At 42.5% G+C, this 15,094-nt stretch overlaps 1 protein-coding gene across 35 annotated transcripts in view; it reads right to left on the reverse strand.

Moving 5' to 3' along the window:
- PBRM1 (polybromo 1) overlaps window positions 1-15,094 on the reverse strand; it is a 152,136-nt gene that overhangs the window by 96,677 nt on the left and 40,365 nt on the right. For 31 of the 35 annotated variants that reach the window (XM_033210031.1, XM_033210004.1, XM_033210035.1 and 28 more), the window contains 4 exons: window positions 13,949-14,034; window positions 12,472-12,567; window positions 11,187-11,278; window positions 2,700-2,913 (listed from right to left, as the gene is read on the reverse strand). In XM_033210031.1, the coding sequence (XP_033065922.1) occupies window positions 2,700-2,913; window positions 11,187-11,278; window positions 12,472-12,567; window positions 13,949-14,034 (488 nt within the window). The remainder of the gene's footprint in view (window positions 1-2,699; window positions 2,914-11,186; window positions 11,279-12,471; window positions 12,568-13,948; window positions 14,035-15,094) is intronic. The other 4 variants (XM_033210036.1, XM_033210055.1, XM_033210045.1 and 1 more) reach the window with 1 other exon arrangement.

Below are 15,094 nucleotides of genomic sequence, written 5' to 3' on the forward strand. Positions count from 1 at the left end.
GCAAACCAAGTGATTTTGAACACATTCATTTGATTCCAACTTAAGATTTTTGGTTAACTTTTCTTAAAGATATTTATTCCTTTGAATGTTTTGAATTTTTATGATTCTTTGGGAATGGTCACCTGTTCTGCTTTTTACAGAAACAGAAATTTTAGCTATTGTGAATGCTGCTGCTGTGAACATAGGTTTACAAATACCTCTTTGAGACCCTGCTTTCTGTTTTTACAGAAACAGAAATTAGGTCAGGATCTATTTAAAAATAAATTAAAAGCTCATGAATTTTGTGTCTATCTGGAAATTGGGGTTTTTGACTTTCACAGATATCATACAGAGTCCAAAAATATACTCCATGACATTACGGATTTTTTTCGCTTTCACAGAAGAGATTTTAAAAGGCCGGGTATGGTGGCTCACACCTGTAATCTCAATATTTTGGAAGGCTGAGGTGAGAGGATTATTTGAGGCCAGAAATTCAAGACCTGGGCAACAAGCAAGACTCAGTCTCTACAAAAACACTTTTAAAAAATTAGCCGGGCATGGTGGCACGTGTCTGTGGTTCCAGCTACTTGGAGGCTGAGGCAGAAGGATCCCTCCGCCTTCCAGGTTCAAGCAATTCTCCTACCTCAGCCTCCCGAGTAGCTAGGATTAGTGGCTCCCACCACCACACCTGGCTAATTTTTGTATTTTTAGTAGAGACGGGGTTTCACAATGTTGGCCAGGCTAATCTCAAACTCCTGACCTCAAGTGATTTGCCCACCTTGGCGACCCAAAGTGCTGGGATTATAGGTGTGAGCCACTGCACCCAGCCTACCTTGATCATTTTTAAGTTTACAGTTCCGTAGTATAAAATACATCCATAATGCTGTGCAATTAACATGACCATCCATCTCTAGAACTCTTTTCATTTTGTAAGACTGACACTCTATACCCATTAAACAGTAACTTCCCGTTTCCCTCTTCCCCTAGTCTCTGGCAACTACCATTCTATTTTACTTTTTTTTAAGTTCTGGATCAGTGTCTATGTCTCTATGACTTCTGACTACACCTATACTCCTATCAATAGAAGTATACAGTATTTGTCTTTTGTGACTGGGTTATTTCATTTAGCATAATGTCCTCAAGCTTCATCTATGTTAGAGCATTTCAAAATTTATTTTCAAGGTTGAATAATATTCCATTGTATGTACACAACATTTTGCATATCCCCTCATCTCTTGATGGACACTTGAATTGCTTCCATGTTTTAGCTATTGTGAATGCTGCTGCTGTGAACATAGGTTTACAAATCCCTCTTTGAGACCCTGCTTTCATTTCTTTGGGGTGCATATGCAAAATGGAATTTCTTAATCATATGATAATTCTATGTTTAATTTTTTGAGGAACTGCCACACTGTTTTCCACAGTGTCTACACCATTTTACATTCCCACTATCTGCACAGAGGTTCCAATTTCTCCACATACACACCAATAATAATAATAATAATTTTTTTAAAGTAACCATCCTAATGAGTGTGAAGTGGTGTCACACAACAGTTTTGAACTGCATTTCCCTAATAACTAGTGATGGTGAGCATCTTTTCATGTGCTTATTAGCCAGCTGTATATTTTCTCTGGAGAAAGGTCCACTCAAGTCCTTTGCTCATTTCTGAATTGGGTTGTTTTTTTGTGGTTGAGACATCCTACTATTTTTAATGATACTATTGTGATTTAAGTATTCTGTCTGGTAGCCCAATGATCACTTTAACATTCTCTAAACAGAAAAAGAGAACAAGATGAATCATCTTTCTGGAATGGTTTCAGTTAATGAATTCTCCAGGAACTGACTATGCTTATCCTGGGGTTTCAACTATAGATACAGAACTTAAATACAGACTGTCATAATTAAAATATTAATAAAAGATGTAGGCTAGGCCGGGCACAGTGGCTCAAGCCTGTAATCCCAGCAATTTGGGAGGCCGAGACGGGCGGATCACGAGGTCGGGAGACCAAGACCATCCTGGCTAACACGGTGAAACCCTGTCTCTGCTAAAAATACAAAAAACTAGCCGGGCGAGGTGGCAGGCACCTGTAGTCCCAGCTACTCTGGAGGCTGAGACAGGAGAATGGCGTAAACCCGGGAGGTGGAGCTTGCAGTGAGCTGAGATCCGGCCACTGCACTCCAGCCTGGGCGACAGAGCAAGACTCCATCTCAAAAAAAAAAAAAAAGATGTAGGCTGAAAGATTTTTGTACTTTGTTCAGTTATAAGATAATGAACAGTTAAGGCCGGGTGCACAGGCTCACGCCTGTAATCCCAGCACTTTGGGAGGCAGAGGTGGGTAGATCATGAGGTCAGGAGATCAAGACCATCCTGGTCAAAGTGGTGAAATCCAGTCTCAAATAAAAATACAAAAATTAACTTGGCATGGTGGTGCGCGCCTGTAGTCCCAGCTACTCAGAAGGCTGAGGCAAGAGAATCACCTGAATCCAGGAGGTGGAGGTTGCAGTGAGCAGAGATCATGTCACTGCACTCCAGCCTGGCAACAGAGTGAGACTCCATCTTCAAAAAAAAAAAGGTAATGAACAATTAAAATTTGAGGTTAAAAAAAAAAACACCATTTTTACCTTTAATATCCTTATCCATTTTAGGAAGGAATACATTATGTGCAGGCTCAACCACAACAAAATAAAATTATACTGAATAATGCAGAAGACATCTTACCGGATCTGTTGTAGTGATATGGGCATTTTAATTTGCTGGTAATAATCAGGGTATTTTTTCTTTGAAGGCAAATGGAAAAAAGGTTCAGCTATTAGCTGCCCTTGGTTATTCCGACAACTCCTAACTGTGTCATAAAGCTGATAAAAAGGATTTGAAACATCCATAAAGGAAGTGATGCTTTCTGCTTCTGACTCTCCCTCTTCATAACGTGCAGCTGGAAAGACAAAAAAAGTATTTATAAAGGGAAGAATGAGATGAATAAAGAACCACACTTTAAAGTTCATTTAACAAACTTCCAGACTGAACTAAATACATTTGAAAATTATTATTACTATTATTTTTGAGATAGGGTCTGGCTTTGTCACCCAGGCTGGAGTGCAAGGGCACGATCTTGGCTCACTGCAGCCTCTGCCTCTGGGACTCAAGCAATTCTCCCAGATCAGTCTCCCGAGTAGCTAAGACGACAGGCGCACACCACCACACTCAGCTAATTTTTGGATTTTTCAGTAGAGATGGGGTTTCGTCATGTTGCCCAGGCTGGTCTCAAGCTCCTGAGCTCAGGAGATCTGCCAGCCTCAGACTCCTAAAGTGCTGGGATTACAGGTGTGGGCCGCCACGTCTGGCCCTTTTAAAAAAAAATTCTAAGATAAAGGGAATAATTACTTAAAAAAAAAAAAGTCTCTAAGGCTTGGGTGTGATGGCTCACACCTGTAATCTCAGCACTTTGAGAGGCCAAGGAGGGTGAATCACAAGGTCAGGAGTTCAAGACCAGCCTGGCCAACACGGTGAACCCTGTCTCTACTAAAAATACAAAAATCAGCTGGGCATGGTGGTGTGCGCTTGTAATCCCAGCTACTCAGGAGGCTGAGGCAGGAGAATTGCTTAAACCCAGGAGGCACAGGTTGCAGTGAGCAGAGATCACACCACTGTACTCTAGCCTGGGTGACAGAGCAAGATTCCATCTAAAAAACAAACACAAAAAAGCTCTCTAATGTTTATTAAAGATAAGGCTAAAAATGTTTAACATAATTGCAAGTTTAGAGAAATATTACATAGAAATAGAATATTAAATAGTAAAAGTACACTAGTTTTAAAGGTTGCAAAACAGTTTCTTTTTCAAATGTGCTTTCTTCAGAGACTGTTTGCTATGCCTGGCCAAAAGGAGCAAGTAACCATTCAGAGATCCCAGAACTAAAACAGTAACATGAAGTTTAGGATAGCATAAATTTGATTGGGCTGATTCTTTTTTATTTATTTATTTATTCACTTATTTATTTTTTTTGAGATGGGGGTCTTACTCTGTCACCAGGCTGGAGTGCAGTGGCGTGATCTCGGCTCACTGCAACTTCTGCCTTCTGAGTTCAAATGATTCTCCTGTCTCAGCCTCCCGAGTAGCTGGGACTACAGGTGTGTGCCACTATGCCAGGCTGATTTTTAAAATTTTTTTATTTTTAGTAGAGACAAGGTTTCACCATGTTAGCCAGGATGATCTCGATCTCCTGACCTTGTGATCCACCCACCTTGGCCTCCCAAAGTGCTGGGATTACAGGCGTGAGCCACCGCACCCGGCCTAGATTGGGCTGATTCTATCAGACATAATTTAGCCTTAAGTCTCTGTGACTTTGCCCACTGATTTGAAACATCCCTGAGGATATTCCCTTGCTGAGGGAATTTTTAGGTAGAAGGAAATCATAAAAACACCAAAGCAAACAAAACGTATATATTTTTATAAAAATAAAAAATATGTTGCTCATTTCCCCAAACTCCTAAACAGTGTATAAGAACCATAATTTAAATTTTTCTTGATGGATCAGAATACACATACAGTTGCTACATACTCCCAGGTAAGAACAACAATCATTTATTAAGAATTTAAGGCCGGGCGCGGTGGCTCAAGCCTGTAATCCCAGCACTTTGGGAGGCCGAGACGGGTGGATCACGAGGTCAGGAGATCGAGACCATCCTGGCTAACACGGTGAAACCCCGTCTCTACTAAAAAAATACAAAAATCTAGCCGGGCGAGGTGGCGGGCGCCTGTAGTCCCAGCTACTCAGGAGGCTGAGGCAGGAGAATGGCGTGAACCCGGGAGGCGGAGCTTGCAGTGAGCTGAGATCCGGCCACTGCGCTCCAGCCTGGGTGACAGAGCCAGACTCCGTCTCAAAAAAAAAAAAAAAAAAAAAAAAAAAGAATTTAGGCTGGGCACGGTGACTCACGCCTGTAATCCCAGCACTTTGGGAGGCCAAGGCGGGCAAATCATGAGGCCAGTAGTTCAAGACCAGCCTGACCAACATGGTGAAACCCCATCTCTACTAAAAATATAAACAATTAGCTGGGTGTGGTGGCAAGTGACGGTAATCCCAGCTACTCAGGAGGCTGAGGCAGGAGAATCACTTGAAACCAGAAGGTGGAGATTGTAGTAAGCAGGGATAGCGCCACTGCACTCCAGTGACTCACGCTTGTAATCCTGCCTGGTCAACAGAGTGAGACTCCGCCTCCAAAAAAAAAAAAAATTTAATTATGTGTTTTTTTGTTTTTTTTTTTTGAGACGGAGTCTCGCTCTGTCGCCCAGGCTGGAATGCAGTGGCGCGATCTTGGCTCACTGCAAGCTCCGCCTCCTGGGTTCACGCCATTCTCCTGCCTCAGCCTCCCGATTAGCTGGGACTACAGGCGCCCGCCACCAAGCCCAGCTAATTTTTTATATTTTTTAGTAGAGACGGGGTTTCACTGTGTTAGCCAGGATGGTCTCAATCTCCTGACCTCGTGATCTGCCCGTCTCGGCCTCCCAAAGTGCTGGGATTACAGGCATGAGCCACTGAGCCCGGCCAATTATGTGTTAAGAGCTTGATAAGTACCAGCCTCAGGTAATCCTAAAACCACCACACAAGATGGGTATCACTTCTTTTTCAAATGGGAAAACTGGGCACATGAGTTTAATTACTTGCACAAGTTCACTCACCACATAAAAGCAGTTGAAGGGGATTAGGAACCAGAGTCATGGAGCTAGAAGCAGGTTAAGAATTTGAAACTAGTCTTTCTGACTCTACTACCTCCGATCTCTCCCCTAAAGAGCCTGCAGTTGGATTGACACCTAGATATGTATTTTGTTGCTACTGTAAGTGGCATCTTCTAAAAAAACTGTCAACTGTAATCCTTACACATTTTTTCTGATTCTTACACCTTCATTGCTGTCACTGTAGGCTGGCTAGTACTGTGACTAACAAAGGTAACAGTATTACCTTGTTTCTGTTGGTAAGGGAAATGCTGTTACCTTTTCTCCATTAAAAATGGAGATACCCTTGGGTGGGCACAGTGGCTTACATCTGTAATCCCGACAGTTTGAGAGGTAGAGGTGGGTAGATAGCCTGAGCTCAGGAGTTTGAGGCCAGTATGGGCAAAATGATGAAACCCCATCTCTACCACAAATATAAAAAATTTGCTGGGTGTGGTGGCATGTGCCTGTGGTCGTGGAAAGACTGCTTGAGCCTGGGAGGTGGAGATTGCAGTGAGCTGAGATCACGCCACTGCACTCCAGCCTGGGTGACACAGTGAGACCCAGTCTCAAGAAAAAAGGAGGCTGGGCACAGTAGTTCATGCTTGTAATCCCAGTACTTTGGGAGGCCGAGGCAGGCAGATCATTTGAGGCCAGGAGTTCGAGATCAGCCTGGCCAACATGGCGAAACCATGTCTCTACTAAAAATACAAAAAAAAAAAAAAATTAGCCGGGCGTGGTGACAGGCACCTATAATCCCAACTACTCGGAAGTTGAGGCAGGAGAATCACTTGAACCCGGGAGGCGGAGGCTGCAGTGAGCAGAGATCACGCCACTGCACTCCAGCCTGGGCAACAACAGCGAAACTCCGTCTCAAGAGAAAAGAAAAAAAGGAGATACTCTGTCAATATCCCCCTCTCTTACTAGTTAGCAAATAATTTTTATCTTGAATGGGAACTGAAACAGTTATTAAATGCATCTGCTGAGCAAATCATATGATTTTACTCTTATAATTTGTTACTGTGGTAAATATTACTTTTTTAATATTTTCTAATCCTAAACCCAACTATGTCATTATATACTATCTTTTATATACACTGCTAGACAATGTGCTTATATTTTGTTTGGCTTTGATGTCTAGGTTATATTCGATTCACAGGTTATGTTAGAGTCACAGAATGAACTGCGGAGCTCTTTTTCTATTCTCTGCATGAGTTTATTTAAAATTCTATTCCTTAAATGTTTGGCCTGGTGTTTTCTATGTGGGAAGATTGTATTTTATTCTTTTTTTGTTGAGACGAAGTCTCGCTCTGCCACCAAGGCTGGGGTGCAACGGCATGATCTCAGCTCACCGCAACCTCCACCTCCTGAGTTCAAGCAATTTTCCTGCCTCAGCCTCCTGAGTAGCTGGGATTACAGGCATGCACTATCACACCTGGCTAATTTTTCTATTTTGAGTAGAGACGGGGTTTCACCATGTTGGTCAGGCTGGTCTCAAATTCCTGACCTTGTATTCTCTCTTTAAGAGACAGAGTCTTGCTCTGTTGCTACGGCTAGAATGTAGTGGCATAATCATAGCTTATGGCAAACTTGAACTCGTGGGTTCAGGCAATTCTCCTGCCTTAGCCTACCAAGTAGACAGGACTACAGACATGCACCATACCACACCAGCTGATTTTTCTTTTTGTAGAGGTAAGGTCTCGCTATGTTGCCCAGGCTGGTCTTGAACTCCTGGACTCAAGTGACCCTCCTGCCTCTGCCTCCCAAAATGTTGGCATTATAGGTGTGAGCCAGCCTTTTTATCCTTGAATCCATTTTAGGCACTTATTTTCTAGAAATCTGTTCATCTAAATTTTTAAATATATCTGCATAACGGTATTCACACCTTTCACCTTTTTTTTTCTTTGAGGGGGGACAAAGTTTTGCTCTTGTTGCCCAGGCTGGAGTGCAATGACACAATCTCGGCTCACAGCAACCTCCACCTCCTGGGTTCAGGTGATTCTCCTGCCTCAGCCTCCCAAGTAGCTAGGATTACAGGCATGTGCCACCACGCCCGGCTAATTTTGTATTTGTAATAGAGACAGGGAAAGTTTCTCCATGTTGACCAGGTGGTCTTGAAACTCCCAACCAACTTCAGATGATCCGCCCACCTCAGGCTCCAAACGTGCTGGAATTACAGGCGTGAGCCACCAAGCCCAGCCCTACTCACACAGTCTTTTTTAAAACTCTGTATGCTCTCCTCCCCGCCAATATTGTTTATTTATGCCTTCTTGATAATCTCACCTCAGATTTGTTTATTTCATTAAGGGTTTTAACAGAATAACTTTTGACTTTATTGATCTTTCCTGTTAAAGATTTCCTTTCTTTTCTTTTTTTTGGAGACACAGCTGGAGTGCAGTGGTGGGATCACGACTCAATGCAGCCTCAACCTCCCAGGCTCAAATGATCCTCCCATCTCAGCCTCTGGAGTAGCTACACATGGCTAATTTTTAAATTTTTCTGGTAGAATTAGCCAGGTGTGATAGCAAGTACCTGTGGTCCCAGCTACTAGCGAGGCCGAGGTGGGAGGATTGCTTGAGCCCAGAGGTAGAGGTTGCAGGGAGCCAAGATCACATCACTGCTCCAGCCTGGGTGACAGAGGGAGACCCTGTCTTAAAAAAAAAAAATTTTTTTTTGGCCGGGCGCGGTGGCTCAAGCCTGTAATCTCAGCACTTTGGGAGGCCGAGACAGGCAGATCACGAGGTCAGGAGATCGAGACCATCCTGGCTAACACGGTGAAACCCCGTCTCTACTAAAAAATACAAAAAACTAGCTGGGTGAGGTGGCGGGCGCCTGTAGTCCCAGCTACTCGGGAGGCTGAGGCAGGAGAATGGTGTAAACCTAGGAGGCAGAGCTTGCAGTGAGCTGAGATCCGGCCACTGCACTCCAGCCTGGGCGACAGAGCGAGACTCAGCCTCAAAAAAAAATTTTTTTTCTTTTGTAGAGGCAGGGTGTTTCTTTTTTTTTTTTTTTTTTTTTTTTTTTTTTTTTTTTTTTTTGAGACGGAGTCTCGCTCTGTCGCCCAGGCTGGAGTGCAGTGGCCGATCTCAGCTCACTGCAAGCTCCGCCTCCCGGGTTTACGCCTTCTCTCGCCTCAGCCTCCGAGTAGCTGGGACTACAGGCGCCCGCCATCTCGCCCGGCTAATTTTTTGTATATTTTAGTAGAGACGGGGTTTCACCGTGTTACCAGGATGGTCTCGATCTCCTGACCTCGTGATCCGCCCGTCTCGGCCTCCCAAGTGCTGGGATTACAGGCTTGAGCCACCGCGCCCGGCCGAGGCAGGGTGTTTCTATGTTGAGCAGGCTGGTCTCAAACTTCTGGACTCAACTGATGCTCCTGCCTCAACCTCTAAAAGTGCTGGCATAACAAGTGTGAGCCAGTGCACCAGCCTGCATTGCTTTGTGGCACAGTGTCAGCAGCAATAGGAAACAAATACTTACATGAAGAAGTGTGTTCAAATCTTTATCTTCATTGATTTTCTGTTTAGCTCTTGAGAGAAGAGGGCTACCAGACTAAGGGAGTGTTTTGAATTTCTCTGTAAAGTTTCATCTGCTTGTTTTACATATTTTGAGCTCTTCTACAATTTAACTTGCTGACGAAATTAACCTTCTATCATCATTAGGTAATCCTTTTTATCTGTGTGATATCTCTATTTGAAAGTCCATCTTATCAAAAGTCAGTGTAGCTACTCTGGTTATTGTTTACCTGGTGTATGTTTCAGCCATCCTTTTCTTTTTTTCAAGACAAAAGCCCAATTTTATTATTTTTATTTTTTATTGATTTATTTTCTGAGATAGGGTCTCACTCTGTTGCCCAGGCTGGAGTGGAGTGGTGTGATCACTTCAGCCTCAACCTCCCTAGGCTCAGGATCCTCCCATCTCAGCCTCCCAAGTAGCTGGGACTACAGGCATGCACCAACACGCCTGAATAAATTTTGTATTTTTTGTAGAGACAGCGTTTTGCCATGTTGCCCAGGCTGTTCTTGAACTTCTGGGCTCAAGCAATCCTCCTACCTAGGCCTCCCAAAGTGCTGGGATTATGAGTGTGAGTCACCACACCTGGCCTTATCCATCCTTCTAGATTCAACTTTCTTATGTTTTTATATTTGATGTGTCTCTTGTAACCAGCCATATAACCTTTTTTTTTTTTTCCCCCGAGACAGAGTTGTACTGTAAACAGAGTGCCTCTGTTGCCCAGGCTGGAGTACAGTGGTGTGATCTCGGCTCATTGCAGCCTCCACTTCCTCAGTTCACTGCAGCCTCCACTTCCTCAGTTCAAGTGAATCTCCTAAGCCTTCAGAGTAGCTGAGACTACAGGCGTGCACCACCATGCCCAGCCAATTTTTGTATTTTTAGTAGAGACAGGGTTTCACCATGTTGGCCAGGCTGGTCTTGAACTCCTGACCTCAAGTGATCCACCCACCTCAGCCTCCCAAAGTGCTGAGATCACAGGTGTGAGCCACTGTTCCCGGTCGTGTGTCACTTTTATAATCAGCAAAAAAGAATGCTAACAACAAGATAATATTTTTTCAATTTCTGATAAGACCAGGCACAATTTAAATAAATAAATACTTAATTCTGTAGATCAATGCTTCAAAAAAGTAAAATTATACATAATAGTCTATAGTGATTATGAAATTTCTATAGGAGATTTAGTTAAAAACAAGATACAACTGGAGAAGTCTGTTGTGTAACATTCAATAATGAAATTGAGGCCAGGCGTGGTGTAATCCCAGCACGTTGGGAGGCCGAGGCAGGTGGATCCACAAGGGCAGGAGTTCAAGAGCAGCTTGGCCAATACAATAAAACCCAGTCACTATTAAAAATACAAAAATTAGCCAGGCGTGGTGGCACATGTCTGTAGTCCCGGCTACTCAGGAGGCTGAGGTAGAAGAACTGCTTGAACCCGGGAGGCAGACATTGCAGTGAGCTAAGGTCACGCCACTGCACTCCAGCCTGGGCAACAGAGTGAGACTCCGTCTCAAAAAAAAGAAAAGGATATACCAGAATAATTTAATGAAACAAATTTTATCTTTACACATAAAAAATCTATAGTAAAGGGGAAAATAATATACCAAAATTAAGAGAAAGACAAACTGAGAAGAAATTAGAGCACACTGAAAATATAAGCTAAAGCCTGAAAATCTAAGATGAATGTGGATTTCTGAGATTTTCTGATGCTTTTACTAGTACTCACTATTTATCATTACAGGTTTTAAACCGGGATCTGCTAAGTTATCAATATTTTTGCAAATGTATTATTTACCGAAATACAAATTTTAAGACAAGACAAAGCATTAACCTTTTGGTAAGTCTGACAACCAGAGTACAATCAAATCTAACAAAATAGCATGTACTTCCCACCAGCAAACTCTAGGCCAGAACAAAATCACTGCAATTTCATTGAGCCAGAAGGATCCACTAAGAAGGCATTTCACTAGTCAAAACCTAATGCCTACCAGCTAAAGCAGCATCTTCTTCACTTTCTGAGCCATACTGAAGTGCCATTGTAATTGCTGATAAACGACCTCCTTGTACTGCTCTTTTATTGCTACAAAGAAAAAAAAAAGCATTTAGAAGACAGGGAAGGATGTTATAATAATTAGGTTACTTACCAGGGAACAGGAACTGTTAACTAAGTGTTAAGATAAAAGAAAAATAATTTCTATTCAATTGCCTCCTTAGTTTATCTCTGTACTTAATGGTTCTCAAAATCAATCTTAGCCAAGAAAACGACTTTTTCCTCTTAGAAAAGAGGGAGTGGAAAATAAGGACTCAGTCACAGTTGCTGATAATTCTAAGATGTTCATATTTTACAATACAAATTCTATTATGAGGTTGGGCATGGTTGCTCATGCCTGTAATCCCAGCACTTTGGGAGGCCGAGGCGGGTGGATCACCTGAGGTCAGAAGTTTGAGACCAGCCTGGCCAACATGGTGAAACCCCGTCTCTACTACAAATACAAAAAATTAGCCAGGTGAGGTAGTAGGCATCTATAATCCCAGCTATTCAGGAGGCTGAGGCAGGAGAATTACTTGAATCTGGGAGGCAGAGGTTGCAGAGATTGTGCCACTGCACTCCAGCCTGGGCAACGAGAGCAAAACTTCTTCTCAAAAAAAATCCCAAAAACCAAACAAACCAAAAAAAAAAACCCAAATTACATTATGAATTAAAAAAACCTATTAGTATTTAACCTCACATTTTATTGGTAGCTAACATTAAACACTGCCTGAGAAACAATGCTTAAGCATCGTCTGAGAGGTGATGTAAGGCCTACTTTAGTAATTCAATCTTTTTTTTTTTTTTTTGAGATGGAGTTTTCCTCTGTTGCCCTGGCTGGAGTGCTGTGGCATGATCTTGGCTCACTGCAAACTCTGCCTCCCGAGCAAATGATTCTCCTGCCTCAGCCTCCCAAGTAGCTGGGATTACAGGCACCCACCACCACACCCAGCTAATTTGTATAGTTTTTAGTAGAGACGGAGTTTCACCACGTTGGCCAGACTGGTCTCGAACACCTGACCTCAAGTGATCCACACGCCTCAGCCTCCCAAAGTGCTGGGATTACAGGGCCACCGTGCCCACCCTAGTAACTCAACCTTTTAAATAAACCATTTGACAAAAGATTTTCGTAACAACCAAACTATACCCAAAAATATTCCTTCAAGATAGCCACCGGCCAAATACTAGTATGCCTATCTTTAAAAGCACAAGTCAACTCTCAGACTAAACACTCTTTTTCTCACCGGTAATACTTGCTAGTGGGATTTCTCTCTTCACCAAGGCTGCCTTTACTGTGTGAAGGACCTGTCAGTCTGGCTGCAGCCAAATTGGATGGAGTCCTATCCAGAGATAAGATAAAAAGCTTAGAAACTTGGTAGCTGAAATTAGAGTGCTGGGTAAACAAAAATAAACACACACACAACCATCTTCTTCTCTTCTAAATAGAAATGCTAAAATACTTCTGAACTTCTACTATGCAGCAGATTCTGTTTCAGGCCCTAGGGACTCTGTAGGGAAGAACAGACCATGGCTGGTCCTAGGGGAGCTTTTGGTCACTGCAGTGACCAGAGGACCGGTACTGAAACAATGTCAAGGCCAGAGGAAAGCTTTGAAAGCCATCACCCAACCTTCCCATTTCAGGTGGGGGGAAATGCAATCCTAGAACTAAAACTAGTTCAAGATCACAGTCCTGGCTGGGTGTGGCAGCTCACGCCTGTAATCCCAGCACTTCGTGAGACCGAGGTGGGTGGATCATGAGGTTGGGAGTTCAAGACCAGCCTGGCCAAATAGTGAAACCCCGTCGCTACTAAAAATACAAAAACATTAGCTGAGCATGGTGGTGTGTGTCTGTAGTCCCAGCTACTCGGGAGGCTAAGGCAGAAGAATTGCTTGAACCCGGGAGGTGGAGGTTGCAGCGGGCCGAGATTGTGCCACTACACTCCACCTTGGACAACAGAGTGAGACTCTGTCTCAAAAAAAAAAAAAAAAAAAAAGTCACAGTCCTAGTACAAGGAAAAGCCAGGATGAGACTGGATCTCCTGATACCTGGCTAAATAGCCTTACCGACAATATGAATATATACAATTAATATTATATATAAATGCTATACTATTATCTATTCTGTGTAATATTAATGTATACCATATGTGTGTATATATATTCATATTTGTACAAATTAATAATATTTGTACAAAGTATATAGTGATGTAACGTTTTTAAAAATGTTTCTTTTTAAATGAAGCCCTTCAGCAGCAAAGGGGCTAAGAGTTACTACTATCTTTAGAATCATAATATCAACTGTAAGTATCATCTTTAAATGTGACACACACCGTGTTTATGTTTATTGATTTCACTACCTAGAAAATTCAGCAACTATAAAGGCATAAGGGTTTTAGACATTTTCTTTTCTTTTTTTTGTTTTTGAGACAGTCTTGCTCTGTCGCCAGGCTGGAGTGCAGTGGTGCGGTCTCAGCTCACTGTAACCCCCACTTCCTGGGTTTAAGCAATTCTCCTGCCTCAGCCTCCTGAGTAGCTGGGACTACAGGCATATGCTACCACGCCTGGCTAATCTTTGTATTTTTAGTAGAGATAGGGTTTCACCATGTTGGCCAGAATGGTCTCTATCTCTTGACCTCATGATCCGCCCACCTCAGCCTCCCAAAGTGCTGGGATTACAGGCATGAGCCACCACGCCCAGCCTAGACATTTTCTTAAACCTACCTCATTCGAAGACTTGACTTAGCCATTTCATGATGTTCAATTTCAGCCTTTTTCATATAAAATATTTTTTTAATTGAATTTGCATCCTGTCAAGATAAAATTACTTGGTTTAAAAAAGGAACAGATAAAAGGACAGCTTAATGCCCCCAACTCATGCACTGGGCACCTTTTATGGCACTCTTTCCACTTGGAGCAGACTTCCATTCAATACTCACAAAGCTGCATCCTCCAACCTTTCTACAAGCTTCCAAAATATCTATCTTCATAAAGTTGTCACTAATTAAATATAAGTTAAAATGCCTCCTAGTTCTTTCCTGATTAGTCATGTAATATTTAGACAAAGATCTAATGGTATAATACAGTAATGCCCCCTTGTCCATGGAGGATACATTCCAAGACCCCCAGTGGATGCCTGAAACCTTGGACAGTACCAAAGTCTTCCATCCATAAATTTAATTCCTTTTCCATATTAACTAAAGCACTTTTCATGCACTGTGGCTATAACTTTTTGCAGTCTGAGGTGCAACAATAAAACTAGCAGAAACTTCTTTTTTTTTTCCTTCTTTACAATTTCATGAACAGTAGATTCATCTTTTTTTCTTTTTTTTTTTGGTGGAGGCAGAGTCTTGCTATGTAGACCAGGCTGGTCTCAAACCCCTAGCCTCAAGTGATCCTCCTGCCTTGGCCTCTCAAAGTGCTGGGATTACAGGCCTAAACCATAGTGCCCAGCTGGGAGATTTGTTCTTACTGTAGATCTTAGCAATCTCAGCATACCTTTCTTTTTTCCTTTCTTAAGTCAACAACTTTCACCTTTTCATTTAAAGGGCGCACTTTAAAGCTTCTTGAATTGCCAGCATAACAACTCCTGTGCTTTGAGGCCATTATTAAGTACAATAAGGTTATTTGAACATAAGCACTGTGATACCACAACAGTCAATCTGATAACTGAGATGGCTACTTAGTGACTAACGGCAGGTGGCGTACACAGTGTGGACAGGCTGAACAAAGGAATGATTCATGTTCCAGGTGAGACTGGATAGGACAGAGGTGGATGGCATGAATTTCATCACAATACTCAGAATGGTGTGCAATTTAAACTTATGAAGTGCTTATTTCTGGAATTTTCCATTTAATATTTTCTGACCT

This window comes from Trachypithecus francoisi, unplaced genomic scaffold (assembly GCF_009764315.1).
Source record: "Trachypithecus francoisi isolate TF-2019V2 unplaced genomic scaffold, Tfra_2.0 Lachesis_group0, whole genome shotgun sequence".
NCBI lineage: Eukaryota > Metazoa > Chordata > Mammalia > Primates > Cercopithecidae > Trachypithecus > Trachypithecus francoisi.